At 41.6% G+C, this 12,299-nt stretch overlaps 1 protein-coding gene across 2 annotated transcripts in view; it reads right to left on the bottom strand.

The window, feature by feature from the left end:
* Positions 1-12,299, bottom strand: part of TBK1 (TANK binding kinase 1) — a 114,981-nt gene that overhangs the window by 67,019 nt on the left and 35,663 nt on the right. For both annotated transcript variants that reach the window (XM_069764669.1, XM_069764670.1), the window contains exons 10-12: positions 8,629-8,687; positions 8,455-8,546; positions 6,314-6,415 (exon numbers count right to left, since the gene is read on the bottom strand). In XM_069764669.1, the coding sequence (XP_069620770.1) occupies positions 6,314-6,415; positions 8,455-8,546; positions 8,629-8,687 (253 nt within the window). The remainder of the gene's footprint in view (positions 1-6,313; positions 6,416-8,454; positions 8,547-8,628; positions 8,688-12,299) is intronic.

The raw sequence follows: 12,299 nt of genomic DNA, 5'->3' as shown, positions 1-12,299 counted from the left end.
GCATTAATGCAGTAACTGATGCAAAGGGAGCCTCGACCAAGTATTGAGTGCATTCACTGAACATACATTTCAGTAGGCCAACATTTCGGATTTTAAAATTATTTTTTTAAGCTGATGTTATAAAGTATTCTAATTTACTGAGATAATTACTTTTGGGTTTTCATTGGCTGTAAGCCGTAATCATCAACATTAACAGAAAAACACTTGAAATACATAACTCTGTTTGTAATGACTCTATAAAATATATGAAGTTTCACTTTTTATATTGAAGAAATGAAATAAATTAACTTTTTGATGATATTCTAATTTTGTGAGAAGCACCTGTATATTCTCATTTCACGCATGTGAAAATACTGAGTCTTCCATTAGCAGTATTGGATATACTGAAATCGAAGATTCCATCACTGAACGATGAATTAGGTGTGGATTTATTTGAATCCAACTTGTGTGTCTCCGGATATAAATAAGTTAATTCAACTAAATATCATACATCAGTTATCTCACACCGCTTAGATTGGGGGAAAATAGGTAAATCTAGGGATGCCACATGCCCAGTTGTGAAGGAGAAAATGTCTAATGAAATCAATTATTAAACCTTATATAAGTAAGTTCAGATATGGTGTAGCAAGATGGCGATTGTGTCTTTAAAACTGTCTTGAAGATCCTTGAAGACTTGGAAGGAATCTTTGGAATTCAAGAGTGAAGAGACAAATACACCGTATTTGGAAATGAAGCTTGGAATGAACCAATCAGAGTGACACTAACTATTCAGAAGTTGTGGGACCTCCCCATTTCCTGTTTTAAGTATCATCCTTTGTACAGAATAAAGTCAGTTGGGAAAACTTTCACTGAGAGAGGCTGTCTGTATCGTATGTGTGTCCGATGCATTCCTAGCCCCTAAGCCAGCACTCAGTTTATATTTGGTCAGGTATAAGCAATCATATTGATCTCACTTTAAGAGATCACCTTCACATTTTTGGCGCCCAACGTGGGGCCAACTGAAGCTGTACGCTCCCCAGACATTGACACCAGGAATGGATCGAGGAAGAACGTCCAGAGTGGTTCGACAAGGAGACTGATCACCTCCATAAAAACACGGTAAGTCTGCTGATTCCTTTATGAATTTGTAGTACTTGCCTGTGTTTCTCGAACCATTCTGTGTGTTCTGTACTCGTGTTTGCCGAGTGTCTGTGCCGCCCTGACACGGTGGGTGAGGGATACGTACACCTGGTGGCCCTAAGAACCCACGGCTACTGGCTGTGAGGAGCACAAACCGTGATTGATTGCTTGTATCCTGCATGTCTTGTCTCGTGCCAGCACTGTGATGGGGTATTGAGTCTACTGCCTATGTGTAGCAGGCAGGGGGAGAGGAGGTTGTCTATGATACGCTGAGCGCAAAGTTGCTCCTAGAGTCTCGGGTGGGGAGCATGGCGTGATAGAATCACGGGTGGTCGAACCACGTAGTGCAAAAAACGGTAGAAACCTCTTTGAACCCTAGCATTGTGCACAAGGTCTGAGATAGAAATCCCAGTTACAGAGGACGGTCAGTTTTTGTGTTTGTCCGTCCGTCTGGTTATGTGTGTTTGAGAGTGCTGTCCCTCTTCCAGAATTAGCTGTCCTATCTGTGACCGCACGTGAGATAAGATTAGTGTTTGTGCTGGGGGAGCGTGGACAGCCTAACCCCTACGCTGGTTTTCCAAGAAGATGGTGATTGCCATGATTCTACTATAAACCCCTGAAGACCAATTCGATTTATTAAACAGGGATAAATATATATATATATATATATATATATATATATGATTGATTATATATGATTTCCGCATGAATAAAGACTGAATCAAGGGGGGTAAAAGCTTAACATTACGTCTAATGGACAGCTCAGATGTCATGATCCATGTACTGTGTTCTCTTGTCTTTTTGTGTTTGTCACTGTCCCCTGTGTGAATTATCTGCAGTGGTGAGGCTAGCGTCCCTTGCCGGCCAGTGCACTAGTCAGGTAAGAGTTAGGTGACAGTGAGGGACGAGGTTCCTGGCGGCGGTGGGGGGAAGGACCCACTTAGGGCGTTAGGGCAGTGCAGGGACAGGTTCAGGTTAAATTCAGGTGGTGACCATTCCCCATTTTCCTATCGGTAAGGCCTTCCTTTCCCCACTTTCCCATCCCTTTTTTTTGTGTGTTGCGCCATTGATTGACCGACCACCTATTGGATTATGTTACATTGTGACATCAGGTTAATAATTGATTTAGGGGGGACTGTGAAGGAGAAAATGTCTAATGAAATCAATTATTAAACCTTATATAAGTAAGTTCAGATATGGTGTAGCAAGATGGCGATTGTGTCTTTAAAACTGTCTTGAAGATCCTTGAAGACTTGGAAGGAATCTTTGGAATGCAAGAGTGAAGAGACGAATACACCGTATTTGGAAATGAAGCTTGGAATGAACTAATCAGAGTGACACTAACTATTCAGAAGTTGTGGGACCTCCCCCATTTCCTGTTTTAAGTATCATCCTTTGTTCAGAATAAAGTCAGTTGGGAAAACTTTCACTGAGAGAGGCTGTCTGTATCGTAAAATGCCATTATGTTGTTGCTTTGTGTGATACTACCTATTCAATAAAACAAGTTAAAAAAACAACAACCCAAACTTTATACTTGGAAAGATGAAAAAGAAATCTCTGAATATGATGACGAGAGAAAAAAACAACAACTTTTTTAAGGTGATTTTCTTGTGTAAGAGTGGTAAAACATAAAAACAATTTTTAACAAATTTGACATGGCTGTAATTGTATCAAACATACTATAATTCCATGTTTTGATTTACCCTGCATGGAGCATGCGAAAAAATAAATACAAAAAACAAAGCAGTTTTTTGTTCATTCCCTTACAAAAAAAATATATAAAAAGGTAATCAAAAAATTAGATTCAACCCAAAACAGTACCAGTGAAAACTACAGCTTGTCTCGCAAAACACAAGCTCTCCTATAGCTCCATTGTATTAAAATTCTGACTTTCAAAATATGGCAACAGGGATCAAAGAAGTATCGTTTCTCCTTGCAAAAAGTGACATGTTAAGTATGCCCATATGATGAGACTTGAAGACACAATGCTCCTCTGGGAAATATGCAAATTGTCTCTTCAGAGAGGAAGAGGGCTAGAACTCTACTGCCACCTATTGGAAGTAGCAATCCTAACAGTCAATGTCGACCCTTTAACGAGCTTTGTCACATGACTTAGGATAATAGCCAAACCAGAATCTCAATTTGCAGACACTGTTTCGGGGTACTGCCCCTCATCAGTGCAAAGTGTGAGATCTGGTTTGGCTGAGAGGCGTCTGAGAGGCTGAGAGGCATCTGACCATTATCCAAGTAGTAATGTTTCTCCTTGTGGAGAGTGACATGTTAAGCATGCCGAGATGAGGAAACTTAAAGCCGCACTTTACACTGACAAGGGGCAGTACCCTGAAACAGGGTTTGCATATTGTGATTCTGGTTTGGCTTTTATCCTAAGTCATGTGACAAGGCTCGTTAAAGGGTCGACTGACTGTCAGGATTGAAACTTCTAATGCGTGGCACTAGAGTTCTAGTTCTCTTCCTCTCTGAAGAGACAATTTGCAAAACATGGCAACACAAAACAAATGATTTTTATTTCCAAACAATATTGTATAAAAGCAATAAAACATATACAAAACATAAATGCGGTATCTCCATAATCATGCCAACCAGTTACCATATATACTCAAGTATAAGCTGACCCGAGTATAAGCCGACCCCCTAATTTTGCAACAAAAAACTGGGAAAACTTATTGACTCGAGTATAAGCCTAGGGTGGAAAATGCAGCAGCTACCGGTAAATGTCAAAAATAAAAATAGATACCAATAAAAGCAAAATTAATTGAGACATCAGTAGGTTAAGTGTTTTTTTAATATCCATATTGAATCAGAAGCCCCATATAATGCTCCATACAGTTCATGATGGGCCCCATAAGATGCTCCATACAAAATACGCCCCATATAATGCTCCATAAAAGTTATGATGGGCCCCATAAGATGCTCCATATTAAAATATGCCCCATATAATGCTGCACAAATGCTGATTATGGCCCCATAAGATGCTCCATATAACAATGGGCCACATATAATGCTCCATACAATTCATTATGGCCCCATAAGATACTCCATATCACAATGTGCCACATATAATGCTCCATACAGTTCATTATGGCCCCATAAGATGCTCCATATAACAATGTGCCACATATAATGCTCCATACAGTTCATTATGGCCCCATAGATGCTCCATATAACAATGTGCCACATATAATGCTCCATATAGTTTATTATGGCCCCATTAGATGCTCCATATAACAATGTGCCACATATAATGCTCCATACAGTTCACTATGGCCCCATAGATGCTCCTTATAACAAATTGGCACATATAATGCTCAATGCAATTCATTATGGCCCCATAAGGTGCTCCATATAACAATGTGCCACATATAATGCTCCATATAGTTCATTATGGCCCAATTAGATGCTCCATATAACAAATTGGCACATATAATGCTCCATGCAATTCATTATGGCCCCATAAGATGCTCCATATAACAATGTGTCACATATAATGCTCCATATAGTTCATTATGGCCCCATAAGATGCTCCATATAACAATGTGCCACATATGCTTCATACAGTTCATTATGGCCCCATAGATGCTCCATATAACAATGTGCCCCATATAATGCTCCATACAGTTCATTATGGCCCCATAGATGCTCCATATAACAATGTACCACATATAATGCTCCATATAGTTTATTATGGCCCCATTAGATGCTCCATATAACAATGTGCCACATATAATGCTCCATACAGTTTACTATGGCCCCATAGATGCTCCATATAACAAATTGGCACATAGAATGCTCCATGCAATTCATTATGGCCCCATAAGATGCTCCATATAACAATGTGCCACATATAATGCTCCATATAGTTCATTATGGCCCCATTAGATGCTCCATATAACAATGTGCCACATATAATTTTCCATACAGTTCATTATGGCCCCATAAGATGCGCCATATAACAATGTGCCACATATAATGCTCCATATAGTTCATTATGGCCCCATTAGATGCTCCATATAACAATGTGCCACATATAATGCTCCATATAGTTTATTATGGCCCCATTAGATGCTCCATATAACAATGTGCCACATATAATGCTCCATACAGTTCACTATGGCCCCATAGATGCTCCATATAACAAATTGGCACATATAATGCTCCATATAGTTCATTATGGCCCCATTAGATGCTCCATATAACAATGTGCCACATATAATGCTCCATACAGTTCATTATGGCCCCATAAGATGCTCCACATAACAATGTGCCACATATAATGCTCCATATAGTTCATTATGGCCCCATTAGATGCTCCATATAACAATGTGCCACATATAATACGTCATCGCGCCCTCTGACCTGAACAGTCACTGCAGAGGACGCGGAAGATGGAGCGTCGGTGGAGCGACGAAAGGTGAATATGAAATACCCACCTGCTCCCGGCACGGTGCCTGGCAGCTTCTCCCGGATAGATGGTCTCCGGGAGCGGGCAGCTTGTTCCTCTGTTCAGTGGTCACTGGTACCACTCATTACAGTAATGAATATGCGGCTCCATCCTTATGGGAGTGGGGTCCATATTCATTACTTTAATGAGCGGTACCACGTGACCGCTGAACAGGAGAAGAAGCTGCCGGCTCCGGAGACCATGGGACATGCAGAGACCGCGTCAGGAGCGCCAGGAGCAGGTGAGTATGTGACAGTCGTCGCTCCCCCTCACCCGCCAACCATGACTTGAGTATAAGCCGAGAGGGGCACTTTCAGTCCATTTTTTTGGGCTGAAAATCTCGGCTTATACTCGAGTATATACGGTAATACTTTATTTGTACAGCAGATGAAAGGTCTAAAATATAGAATGTCAAAAACAACAGCAGAATTGGAGGTTTTTTTTATTTTTCTTCCCATAAGAAGTTAATAAAAGTCACATGTTAGGTTATGTATACCCTAAAAATGGTGGCATTGACAAATATAACTAATCATAAAAAAAAAAAAAAAAAAATAAATAAAAAAATGCTCTAATACAGCTAGGTCTACAAAAAAGATAAAGTTATGGCTCCTGGAATGTGACAATGGAAAAAAAACACTCTCAAAAATGATGTGTTGACTTAAAGGCCAAATTAGGCCTGGTCCTTAATCTGCAGAACATAAGGGGACACTTCACAATGGTAGTTTCAGAACTTACGTCTTGAGGTCTTTCTCGATAGTTCTGTTGCAGAAGTTGAATTGCAGATGGACTTCAGTATTTTTGTGAACGGTCTCGTTATACTCATTCCTCATTACTTCACTGAAAAAGAGATGACACTGCTGACAAGAAGTATGAGAACAAGCAAGTGATGAAATCTGGGCTGGCGCCTACTAAACGGATGTGAACATGGCATTACATGTTAATATTAACTACCACTTCTATATCAGCTCTAGCACTAAACACCATTGGTCTTAGGCTACTTTCACACTAGTGTCGGTACGGGCCCGTTGCAGTGCGTCGGGCCGGCGTACCGACGCATGCTGTGAAGTAAAATCACAACGGGAGCAGCGGATGCAGTTTTACAACACATCCGCTGCCCCATTGTAAGGTCCGGGGAGGAGGGGGCGGAGTTCCAACCGCGCATGCGTGGTCGGAAAAAGCGGACCTGACAGACAAAAAAAAACGTTGCAAGCAACGTTTTTTTGTCCCGACGGACAAAAAAACACATCGCATCCGTCGCAACGTGTGGCAATCCGTCGCTAATTAAAGTCTATGGAGAAAAAACGCATCCTGCAGGCAACTTTGCAGGATGCGTTTTTTCTTCAAAACGACGCATTGTGACGTGCGTCGAACGACACTAGTGTGAAAGTAGCCTTACCATATCGTGTACTGGAAAACGGGAAAAAAATTCCAAGTAAAGTGAAATTGCAAAAAAAGTGCAAATCCACAATTGTTTTTTTTTAACATATTCACTAAATGCTAAAACTGACCTGCCATTATAACTCTCCAGGTCATTATGGGTTCGAAGATATTTTTATTAAGAGTTGGGAAAAAATCTAAAGCTTGTTTAAAAAAAAAAATAAAAAAATTAAAAAAAGGCACCATTTTCCGATACCTGTAGCGTCTCCATTTTTCGGGATCTGGGGCTTGCTTTTTTCTGCGCCAAGCAGATGTTTTTACTGATACCATTTTGGGGTAGATACGATTTTTCGATCACCCGTTATTGCAAAAATCCATAATTCTGGCGCCTTGATTTTTGGTTGTTATGCCGTTTACTGATTGGATTAATTATTGTTATATTTTGATAGATCAGGCTTTTATGAACACAGCGATACCAGATGTGTATTTTAGTTTTTCTTTTGAATGGGGTCAAAAGGGGGTGATTTGGATATATATGTATTTTTTAAACATTTATTTTATTTTTTACTGACTTCAATAGTTTCCTTAAGAGACTTGAAGCTGCAATCTTCTGATCGCTTGTGCTACACATAGTGGGGCTTCAGGCCTGCTCTGTGTAGCAGAAATGATCATCTGCTATTAACAGCGGCCATGGGCCACACTCATGGCAGATCTGAAACAAGTAGTACGGGGGTCTCCTGCAGACCCCTGGTTGTCATGCTAACCCATCAGCACCCCGCTATTCCACCCGTAGCTGTTAGGGGCACATGACAGCTGAGCAGATCAGCTGTCATGTGCCTGAAAAGATGCGGGCACAGCGCTGGAGCATGCATCAAAGGGAAGGAAGAGGCCAGACGTATAAGTACGTCATAAGTCATAAAGGGGTAAAAGGGACTCTGTCAGCAGGTTTTTGTTACATAATATGGCAGCAGCATGATGTAGGGACAGAAGCCCCAATTCCTAAGATTTATCACTTAGATTCCTGGGTGCAGGAGTTGTGATACTATGACCATTTTATTTTCAGCAGAACTAGCAGAGCTCAGAATGTTGAGCCTTGCCCACACCACTGGATTGGCAGCTGTGTACATTATATACTGACAGTAAGCTGCTAATCAGCGCAGAGGACGTGGTTGACTAGGAGCAAAAGTCAGCTACTATTGTAGTGATAATTTCCTGCACATAAAACACTAATTTTATTGAAACAGCAAAACACAGCCTAATAAGTGACATCCCTAGAATCAGGCTCCCTGCCCCTACCTCATGGGGCTCTCAGATTACATAGCAAAAACCTGGTGACAGATTCCGTTTAATTCTTTCCCATTTTCATATTTTCCATCCCTCAACATTGATGCACTGCAGTACAGGGTGCTCTCAGGACAAAAACAGTTATTGTAGCTATGCCAAAACCTAGATAAATTGCAATGACCCTTTACACCATAATAAAGATAATAAATCCTTACATGAGCCAAGAAATTCCTTTTCGTGTAAGTTCTTGTGTAAGTAACAGAGATGAGGCTACTCGGCAGTAGTAGCAGACGACCCCATTGACAGCCTGGAGAACAAAGTAGGACATATATAGCAGGACTACAGAAAATGGATAGGTCAGAAGTAAAATTAATAAGTAAGGCACAAACCTTAGCCATGTTGGCATCAATGTCCAAGTCATAATGTGAGTGAAGTTTAGGGATTGATACTGAGGAAAGACAGATGATTAATACCAGGACTTTACAATGAATGAAACAGCAGGAGCACACTAAAGCCATTGCCTCAGCCTATGAGAAACAGTTTTTACAGGATCTTTGGGACAGCATTTCATTGCAACTATCCTGCTACAAGTTAAAGGGGATCTGTCAGTAAGACCAACCCTCCTAAACCAGCTAGTTGGGCATGTAGGTCATAGGCAGCTGAATAAAATGATATCTGAAGTCTGAAATACAGGTTGTGGGGGGAAATCACATTTTTCTTAATATGTAAATGAGCTTTTTAAGATCGGCACAGATCTGCATGATAATCTGACTCCATAGCTTATTTAAATAAAAGGGGAGTTACCCGGTTAAAACATGTAGATCAGAAGAGCAGACTGTCAGTCATTACTTGGCTGACCTTTGTAATGCCCCCCCCCCCCCCCCCGTCATTTAACCCTTTAACGACCTTAGACGTATTCCATATTCTTGATTTAGGACGTATGGGATTCGTCCTGGAGAAAAAAGCGGCACTATGACCGGAGTCAGGGTGTCGCCATCCCCCCAAACTACGATCGCTGTGATTGGCTGTTCAATTCTGAACAATCACAGTGATTTCATTGTTACAGGCAATGAAAATGCCTGAAACACTGAGGTCCAGCCTATGATCTGTGCTCTTAGGCTATGTGCACACGTTGCGGATTGGGGTGCTGCATTTTCCGCACAAAATCCTCATCTCCTGGCAGAAAACGCAGGTGCGGATTTTGTGCGTTTTTGTTGCGGAATTGATGAGGATTTTTTCCGAATTTCCTTTTTTTTTTCCCCTGCGGATTTCTATCATGGAAGGGGTCAGAAACGCTGCAGTTCCGCACAAAAGAAGTGACATGCTACTTCTTTTGATCCGCAGCGGTTTTCATGCGGATTTTACCGCACCATTAGCACAGCATTTTTTTTCTATTTATTTACATTGTACTGTAAATCACAGTGCGGAACTGCAGCGTTTCTGCACGGAAAAATCCGCTGCGGATCCGCACTAATTCTGCAACGTGTGCACATAGCCTAACAGCACGGACCATAGTCTGATGCTAGGTAACGGCAGCGTCACCAATCAGTTTGCAGTCGCGGTCTGACCTCACAGTGACCGCTCTGCACTTCCTCACTCCAGCTTGGAGACAATGCAGGGCAGTCACTGTGGTGTCCTGTTGCACATCTGCTGGGTCTTTTGGTGCCACAGACGTTTTCAAGCCTGTGCCAACACTTCTGCTGCAGTTGTTCCTGAAAGAAGCATTACTTGCTCGTTTTTTTGTGCATCGTCCCTATCACGGTATTCAGCCGAGGAGGCATACACCTTCCTTACCTCCGACACGGATAGTGAGGAAGAGGATGCCACAGGACAGAAACTGCACCAGTACTGACACTTAGGCTACTTTCACACTTGCGTCGGTACGGGGCCGTCGCTAAACGTCGGCGTGACGTACGGACGGACGTTGTGAAAATTTGGCACAACGTGAGCAGCAGATGCAGTTTTTCAACGCATCCGCTGCCCATTCTAAAGTCCTGGGGAGGAGGTGGCGGAGTTCGAGTCGCGCATACGCGGTAGGAAATGCAGGATGCGACGTACGAAAAAAACGTTCCCTTGAACGTTTTTTCGTGACCACAGTCCGCCAAAACACGACGCATCCAGTGCATGATGGATGCGCCGTATGGCCATATGTTGCAATCCGTCGGCAATACAAGTTTATGGGGAAAAACGCATCCTGCGGGCACATTTGCAGGATGCGTTTTTTTCCCAAAATGACGCATTGCGACGGAGGCCAAACAACGCAAGTGTGAAAGTAGCCTTAGTGACCCTATATGGACCTCATCTCCAGAAGATTATGAGCCACAGATTCCTGAGTTTGGCCGGTCATTGAGTACTTCAGCAACACGTTTGCTGAGGTATACTTTCCCCAAAGGGATATCTGCGTGGATGAGTCCCTAATACAGTTCAATACCTACCAGTAAGAGGGTCAGGTACAGAATGAAACTCTATATGCTCTATAACAGTACCTTTTATGAAGGGAAGGACACCAGGATTGAATCCCCTGAATGCCCCCCTGTCCTGGGAGCGAGAGGGAAAATTGTGTTGGATTTGGTGCACCCACGGCTGGATCAAGGTTCTCTTCTCTACAAAGATAACTTTTATACCAGGATCCCACTCTTAAAATCCCTCAAAGCTACCACAGCTTACTGTACACTACACAACTCACATATGCCACCACATTATAAGATTCACATACCAGGAAAACAGTAGATCAATTCAATATAGCATTATTTGTGGGGGTTTCCACTGTTTAGGCACCTCAGGGGCTCGACAAAAGCTAAATAATGCCTTCAGACCATTACATCAAAGTGTGTTCCAAAACGACACTCCTTCCTTTTTGAGCCCTGCCATGCGCCCAAACAACAATTTTTCCTCACATTTGGGATATCAGCGTACTTAGGAGAAATTGCACAACTAATTTATGTCCAATTTCTCCGGTTAGGTTTGTAAAAAAAAAAAAAAAAATTGGGGTGAAAAGAACATTTTTGTGGGAAAGAAAATTGTTTTTTATTTTCACGGCTTTACATAAAGCACCTGGGAAGTCAAGGTACTCATCACACATCTAAACAAATTCCTTGAGGGGTCTAGTTTCCAAAATGGGGTCACCTGTGGAGTAGAGGGGAGGGGGGAGTGTTCTACTGTTTAGTTACATCAGGGGGGTCTACAAACGCAACATTTCCAGCCATTCAAGGCTAAACGGTACGCCTTCCCTTCCAAACCCTGCTGTGTGCCGAAACAGTAGTTTTCCCCCCCATACACGCATATATGCGTTATCAGCATACTCAGGAGAAATTTTACATCAAATTCTAGGGTCCATTTTCTCCTTGGGGCCAAACGTTGGGGCCAAAGTAATATTTTTGTGGCAAAAAATGTTTATTTTTTTCCCCACCTCATTGCTTCAGTTCCTGTGAAGCAGTTGAAGGGTTAATAAGGTTCTTGAATGTGGTTTTGAGGGGGTGCAGTTTTTAGAATGGTGTCACTTTTGGGTATTTCCTGTCATATAGACCTCTTAAAGTCACTTCAAGTGGTTCTCATTATTCCAACAAAATTTACAGAAATTGCTGATAGGAAGCTAGAAGAGCTAAAAGATTAACAAAAAAAAATTGTTTCAAACATTGTGCTGATGTAAAGTAGACACGTGGTTGACGGTCTAAGAGCATACAAATGAACGGTTTGAAAATTGCAAAATGTTTATATTTTTTGCTAAATGTGTCTTTTTTTTCACAAATAAATGCAAGCCATATCAAACAAATTTTACCATTATCATGAAGTACAATATGTCATGAGAAAATTTCAGAATCAGTGGGATCTGTTGAAGAATTCCAGAGTGACACTGGTTTGAATTGTAAAATTTGCCTGGTCATCAAAATGAAAACAGGCTTGGGAGGTGGGGTGAAGGGGTTAAAATATGTCCAGGAGGCAGATGGCCATAGCTCTAAACATCTCATTTACATGTTAATAAAAATATAGATTACTTTTGAATATGATAATAATCGGATTGCAGATATCAAGGCATCATTTTATTCAGCTTCCAATGGCC

The sequence above is a fragment of the Ranitomeya imitator genome, chromosome 4, assembly GCF_032444005.1.
Source record: "Ranitomeya imitator isolate aRanImi1 chromosome 4, aRanImi1.pri, whole genome shotgun sequence".
Taxonomy (NCBI): domain Eukaryota; kingdom Metazoa; phylum Chordata; class Amphibia; order Anura; family Dendrobatidae; genus Ranitomeya; species Ranitomeya imitator.
This window is presented reverse-complemented; position numbering and strand designations above follow the sequence as displayed.